At 53.4% G+C, this 7,563-nt stretch overlaps 1 protein-coding gene across 1 annotated transcript; it reads right to left on the bottom strand.

The window, feature by feature from the left end:
* Nucleotides 1-327: 327 nt before the first annotated feature.
* LOC106900482 lies at nucleotides 328-7,562 on the bottom strand (the record flags this gene model as incomplete). The annotated part of the gene is made up of 5 exons (XM_014962560.1): nucleotides 328-661; nucleotides 1,291-1,421; nucleotides 3,858-3,957; nucleotides 5,754-5,915; nucleotides 7,527-7,562. Coding segments are annotated over 5 exons (756 nt in total), but the record flags the coding sequence as incomplete, so codon positions are not given.
* Nucleotide 7,563: the final 1 nt, after the last annotated feature.

The following is a 7,563-nucleotide window of genomic DNA, read 5'->3' as shown; positions in this document are numbered from 1 at the left end:
CGTGAGCGCCGCGCTCGGGGGGGGCGGCTGCGGGACGGGCGGGTTCTGCAACAACCCCCTCCGCCGCGGCGGCCGCGGCCGGGACACGCAGCGCTGCGAGGCGGACCGGTGGGGCCCGCCGCCTTGACGAGGTGCTGGGGGAGCTCACGGCGGAGCGGGCAGCCGCCGCGCAGCAGCTCGGGTCGGGGCGCGGGGTCACCCGTCCAGCTCGTTACCGGCCCCCACAGCCTGCAGTCGGGCCGGGCACAGGGAAAGGAACGCCCCCCCTCCCCGTGGCTGCCATTAACCCTTTAACCCCTTACACGCTTAGAAATAAGACACAGGAGCTGGCGAGTCAGGAGCATGAATCTTTGGGGTGCGGGGGCGCCGGAGGCCCGTCAGGCGCGCTTGGCTCCCCCCCCGGCTCCCCGCGGGGCACCCGGCCCATGGCGTAGAACTCCTCGTTGGGGCGCAGGTCGATGTAATGAGCGATGCGATTGGACATGGCAAAGAAAGCAGAAATCATGCCTATGTCCCAGGCATCTTCACGGTCAAAACCATGCCTCTCCAGCTTCTGAAAATGCTCCTCAGTGATGTTATCGGCCCGACAGACTGCAAGGGCAAACTCCAGCATTGCCATGTCCCGGTCACTCAGATCTGCCAGTTTCCAGTTCACAATGACCTAAGAGAAAGCAGAAACCAGAGGAAGCACAGGTGGACCCAGCAAGCAGTCTACCTGGCTGGCCACCTTCTTTGCACCACAAGCCAGAGTTGGCTCTTAGTCAGGACCTGAACCAGACATCCCGACTACCATCAAAACACTTATCTATTATGTCGCCCTTCTCTTCTCAGGGACTGTGGCATTTTTGGTGAGCCAAAACTGTGGAGGAGTATGTGAAACAGGACCCAGCGCCGCCAGAATGCTGCAGCTCCCTGTTGGTACGGAGTTCTTCCACAGCCCAGATTAAAATAGCAAAGAATGTGGGGCAGGAGGACAAATGCTCTGCAGGTCAACCATCCCTCCCGCACCCTTCTTGGAAAGTAGACGAGGATACACAAATCCCTCCTTGAGGTCCTTACCCCACCAGCCACTGCTCACCAATAAACCTTGTGGGACAGGTTAGGACATTAGGGTCCCCACACATGTCAAAATTGCCAAGATTGCTAGAAACCACATAGATCAAAGAGCTTAAAATACAGATTAAGGGTCAAAACTTTCAGGTGAGAAAAGCAGACACATCAGAGGGCTGTTCCCACCTCCACAGGACCACACGAAGGAGGTGGGGTGCATGCTGTTGTCACTCCACTGACCTGGTCAGCCAGTGCTGGCTGCTTGGAATATATCCGATGAAGCGCTCCATGTGCAATCACACAGTAGGGACATCTATTCACCACACTTGTAGCCACAATTATGAGCTCTTTGTCTGCCTTGCTCAGTCGCCCTACAGGGACAGCAAAAGATTTAGCACACTTTGCCATTAAAAATGTCACCACAGCAAGAATCACTGGGGAAACAAGGAAGGGAAAGCTCTGGGTACAAGCTGCCTCCAGTTCAGACAGAGCTATAGAGAGCAAGCAGGAAGATGCTGCAACCAAAGCTCCCAGGTGACAGGACAAGGGGCAGCAGTTTTAAAATGGAAGATGGTAGGTTTAGATTAGACATAAGAAAATGTTTTACAGTGACAGTGGTGAGACACTGGGACATGTTGTCCAGAGAAGGTGTGGGTATCTCACCCCTGAGGTGTTCGAGGTCAGGTTGGACAGGCCTTTGACCATCTAGTGAAAAGTGTCCCTGCCCGTGGCAAGGCGGGGGTGTTGGACTAGATGATCTTTAAAGGTCCCTTCCAACCCAAACCACTCTGTCATTTTATGATCATCCGTGCAACCAATTTACCTGGATAGTTGCTTGCAATTAGCATGAGGGATACGAGCTTTGGTCAACAGGGAAACAACAATTCTGCATAACAGAAAAACTCAGAGCAGCAAAATTACTTGCTCACCAAGCAGGTTGGTACCAGTTGGTACTTCTCCATGTATGTCTGAGGCAAATAGCTAGGGAGTGTGTTGTCTGTTCTTACTCTGATGCTTTATTGCTGCTTTACAGAGAAGTGCAGTGTTCTAAAACCCACTAAGCCGGTTTCAGCAGGTAAAAGCATTACTGGCGGCTTTTGAAGGCAGAAAGAAAAAAATAAAAGCAATAATGAGGTACCAGAGGACTGCGGCTTTGAGAACTCCCAGTGACCAGCAGATAGACAAAGCACAACTTCTGGAGTGTCTAGCCCTGTGACTACTTTAGAGAAGCTGTAGAGAAGGCGCCTGTGCTTTGTTATGCTCAGAATCAATCCTCATCATTTTCACAAACAGCTTCACAAGAGGACTGTGCACGGGATCTGAGGAACTTAACCGGCTGTGTATCAGCACTCATGCTCTTTGCCTTCTCTAAGATCATTAGAAGCAGGTTTTTTTCAGAACTACACTTCACAGGGAAGGTCAAGGTCCCTCCTCCTTGCCACTAAAACCTCTGCTTTACTGGACTTTGAAAATTATTTACATAAAACCAGCGTCTACTAAGAGAATGAAAGACCCAACTAAAAACTCCTGGGTAAAAAGGAGTCAGGATAAGGGCCCATATTGCTTTGGTTCAGTGCCAGCAGGTGGACAAGCTGTGATACTGCAGGAGAGATGCTGAAAAGGGTAGGATCCAAAATAGTCCTACTCTTCTTCAAGTCAAAAATGAAAGCATGGGAATGAGAAGGGGAAAACAGACCCTCGTACAGCTAGGGGCACAGCTTCACTCAGCAGCACAAGCAGAGCAGAAAGCTTCACACAGAGACTGCACAAACCATGTGGGAAAGGCATAAGGCTGCACTCCTTGCTGCCTCCAGATCTTGCTAAGATACTCCTCCTGAGCCCCCATCTCCTGCAGTCTACATGCATCAGCTTATTTTTACAAAATCCTGGTCTTACTAATGCACCTCCAGTGCAAAAGCAGTGAGAATATGCCCCTCAGTGCCCTGTACCACATTCCCTCAAAGGCTGGAGAGCTGTGCAGAGCTCCCAACAGCCCTGCCCAGGGCACTGCTGCAGCCAGTCCTCCCTTATCTCCACATACCAACACGCAGCCAGCAACCTGGTCCTCTCCCTGCTGCTGCAGGGGAGGGACACCCCTGGTTCAATGTCCCTGGCACAGTGCATCAGGACCCAGAGAGTACAACCTCCCTCACCAAATTCCAGACACCATTTGTGGGCAGCTCATGGCCAGAACCACTGTGGAGGCAGAGCTGCAGGCAGGGCAGCCCAGGGCCAGAACTGCAGTGGAGGCAGAGCTGCAGGCAGGCTCAGCAGGGACCTGTGCCTCCCTTGGGGGCTGTCTTGTGCTGGGCCCTCAGCTGTGACCCTGCCTGGGCCACACTGCAGCCTGGTGTCCGGTCTGGGACATGACTGAACCCCGAGCCAGCCTCCTGGCTTGCTCTTGGATCTGCCTCGTGCCCTTGGACTTGCCTGGGACATCCAGACTCCTGGCTGCGCCTGGCCACCACCGCCAGACCCACCCCTCTTGCCTTGTTCTAGCCACATGGGGCCACCCATGAAACCACTGTCCCACTCTGCTGCCAGCTCAGTTTCCCTTCGGCAGCAGAGACATAGCTCGGTGCAGCGAGGCAGCACAGCTTGGCTTGGGAGCTGCTTTGTAACCACAGCCTAAAGACTATGAAGCTGTACGCAACAGGAGTTACGCTGTTCCAGCCTCTGCCAACTGTTATTATGGGCTTGGAGAACGTACGTGAGGCAGTACCTCTGAGGATGTCAGAAATGTCACTTCTAGCAACGTTTCACATCTACAAAGGGAAGGGCAGTTTTCAGGTGGTTGTATGGTTTACCTGTGTCTTTGTTCATAATGGCATTGTAATAAGCAAAAAAAGCTCTGAATTCCGCAGGTCGGTGAGACATGGCTTTGAACACATTGGGCAGAAATCCAGTCTGTTCAAGGAAAAAGAAAAACAAGTCAGGAACTGTAACTTAACACAAAGCACAGAGGGTGACGTTAATGCACTAGGCTTAACAATCAGCAGTGCAGGGGAATCTCTGCAGACCCGTTCTCCTCCCCTTTGAGCCCATTTATACATAGGACTGAACATGTAATGATGCGGTTCCTAATTAGGTGTTGCCGCAGTTTTGTAGCATTGCCCTGCTCACTGCAACCACAGCAGCAATGACACAGTCACATCGGCAAGCTCCTTTCCAAATGGAGAAGCTGTCTCCACTTGATCTCCCTCCACAGATGATGCTATGCCCATTTGACCATCCTCAACCTGCCAATCTCCTCTTCCCTCTGAGCTCATAGGACAGAAGACAGGGCTGGCCCCACCCGAACAGCACGCCATTTGAGGTGCTGGCACAATGATGCTGCTCTGCTCCTCTCCCCATTCTGCTCCTGCTACTGCCAATGCTTGGTCCATCTCTGTGATGGCGTGCAGATGACTTTCCCAGATAACAGCTTGCAGCTGTTATCGGTGCAGCCGATGCAGCACCCACCCACACCTCGGTCCCCGCAGTCGGTATTTATCAGCAGAGGTTCAGCCTCGGTGCCTGGCTGCCTACGGCAGTTCTAAACGGTCTGGGTTTGCTGTGATGGTGCTTGCTGCCTGCAGGCTCCATCCTGCAGCTCCAGCTGCTGTTCTTCAGGGTGTTTATGGAAAAGGAGAGTAGCTCACATGCCACAGACCCCTCTGGCAACCTCCCTCCACTGCCACGCAATTGCTGGTGCCTTCCTCCTGTATCACCCCTCTGTTTACTGTTAGTTAAGCAAGGGGAGGGTCTTCCCTCTTCGTCCACAATCCATTAGTTTACTGAGGAACCTCTGGCAACAGAGGTTGGCAGCACTGTTTGGAGATCCAAGGCTGCTGGGCTGATTGGATCCTATACATAAGTTTGTGCTGGCCCCTTCAGCGCACTGACACACAGGAGTTTGTGTCACAGCATGTGACATTTGAGCTGACTCTTCCTTCGTACATCATATTTATCCTCAGGTCTGCTGACTCCTTTTGTAATTATGCAAACTTCACCGGGGCCACTGCAAGGGCAGCAGAGCACATATTCAACAGGCTGGCAGGAAGGGCAAGGAGGGGTGGATCAGACTCCCCTGGAGGGAAGCTCCTGGAAGGGAGAAGCCTTCATGGAGCTGTGGCTGCTGGCGTTTCAGCCTTTAGTCAGGAAGGGCTCTATGGCATTCCTTCTCTGCAACAGTGGGGAAGGAAACTCCTGTCCAGTTTTCCCTTTTTCCCCTTATACACAGTTCTGCATTACGCTTACAGTTCTGCCACTGTGCAGCCTGTTTAACTTTGGAGAAAAAAAGTCAAAGCTCAAAAGCAGGAATACCCCCTAAGCCTTTTAATACTCTCATCAAAACAGCTCTTTTTTTTTTCTCTCCATTAAAATTGTTAAAACCACTCCAAATAGTGTCTCAAGTAAACACAGATGCTCTCCCAGAAAAACAAATATATGTCAGTGTCCCAGCTAACCCCATGCACAAGACACCATCTGAAACAACCCACTAGTCTCATGGAACCAGGGAGCCTTACAATCGTGCCAACACACTGCAGGATTTCCAGTAAAATTGCCATCCTGAAAACCGAAGGAGCTTTGCAAAAAGTGCTGCTCACCTCAGTCCCCATCAGGTTTGTGTTACGCTTAACTAGACCAGAACTGCTCTCTTAGCATGTATGGCCTACTCAGACCCTTTCCACTGATGGAGTTTTGCAGCAGAACTCCTTTACCTTCATTTCAACTTCCTCCATGAGCTCCACAATGTCATATGGCATGTCCTTCTTATTGGGTACTGGGTACCGCCCAATGGGTCTTGCAGTGTTCTCCTTTTTGGTGCTGTATGTCACCCTCAGCCACCTCCGCAGTCCCCCGAACGCCAGGAGAGGCAGAAGCTGGGAAGAAAGGAGGGAGGATTTTGTTACTATCGCCTCAGCATCCTGCAGATGGAGGGCTTTTCCTCAGCTGTTCCTGCTTTTCTGTCAGGGCTCGCGCACCTCTGGTGCTGTGAGCCCCTCACTGCTCCATTAGCAGGGCAGTCAGTGCTCTGGGAAAGGAAATCCAGGTCTCATTCCTGTCTGCAGCCCTAAGCTGCTGTGTGGGCACCCGGCAAGTGTCACATCCCCTCGCCCCACACCCGTGCACCATCTCAACCGCAGGCCATGGCCACTTCTCCCCCTTCCAGTCCTCACCAGCCTTGCATCAGCCCATCTGCACCAACCTCCAGCATCTCCCAAACTTAAAAGGTGTTTCCTGCCAATCTGCATGGAGCAGCATCACCCAGACATCCAGCAGTGGCCCTAACAGACCTCCTTCAACAAAGGAGCACAAAGAATAAATTAAAGCCCTTTTTTTTCTGCCAATCAGCCTTCTTCCAGGCAAAGCCACCTCCCCTCCTGCAGAACAATCAGTGGCACCAGAATCAGGCCTTCTGGAGGCCAGAAGCAAACAGCAACGTTTACCTGAACCACTGGAAAGGGTTTGGTACCAACAAGCCTGTATCACCCTTTGTAATGCTATTTTGTAATGTAAGAAGTTGTGGTCTCGCAGTGCCAAGGCTACAGAACTCGTTAGCCATTTGCCTTGTCCCAAAGGGCTTTACACTGGAGCTGCATCTGATGGACAGTGGGACTGGGCCGGAGCGAAGAGAGTCAGCGCTGGGCAGTGCAGGCATGGACACCTTGCTTGGGGGGCACCTCGAGTGTCCTCCCAGTCCTCCGGCACACACCACAGCCATCCCAAGTGTTCCCAGAACCTCTGCATGTTCCCCAGTCATCCCCACCACCGCACTGTGTCCTCCACAATTTTGGGGTCAAAATTGAAGCTGTTGGATCACATATTGTCCAAGTGTTCTTGCTTGGCTTACACTTGAATTTTAGCCCAAAAATGCAAACGTGCTACTGCAGCATAAATGAGTAACAGTGATACGCAGGCACAGCCACCTCATCTGGCTACTGAGGACAGAGGACACTGAAACAGCTTTACGTGGTGCGCCAGAACATATCCAGATACCACCAATGAAAATTATGAGAAAAGCACTAAAGCAAGTATAAACAGGGAAACCTTCTCAGAAATTAAACTTCTGAGGGGAAAAGTGCAATACCGGGGTGCAAAACATAGCTTTAGGGCCACTAGAAGCACAGATTCCCACCACGTTCGGGACCGGGGATGCGTTCGGCCCACACAGGGCTGTCGCTGGGACGGCCGGTGCCGCTGACCGGAGCCCGCGGGGTGCCTCACACGGGGCGACAGCGCCGCAGCGGGACGGGTTCGCCCCCTCCACCAGCGAGGAGGAACGGCCGCAGGGCGGGACGCCCCTGCTCCGCCGCTCCTGGGCTGCCCGGCGGGACGAGGCAGGAGCTGGCAGCGCCCCATCGCCACCTCCACTCGGAACTCCCCCCGCACCGTGGCCCTGCCGCCGCCCCGGCCCCAGCCTCTGCCCCAGCCCCGCGGGGCGGCTTCTCCCGCCCGGGGCGCCCCCCCCGCCGGGCCGAGCCCCTACTCACGGGCGGGCGGGAGGGCCGCAGCCGCAGGCCGCGCAGC

Source organism: Calidris pugnax, unplaced genomic scaffold (genome assembly GCF_001431845.1).
Source record: "Calidris pugnax isolate Ruff unplaced genomic scaffold, ASM143184v1 scaffold499, whole genome shotgun sequence".
In the NCBI taxonomy this organism is placed as follows: domain Eukaryota; kingdom Metazoa; phylum Chordata; class Aves; order Charadriiformes; family Scolopacidae; genus Calidris; species Calidris pugnax.
The sequence above is the reverse complement of the archived record's forward strand: the minus strand, read 5'-3'. Positions and strand labels throughout refer to the sequence as shown.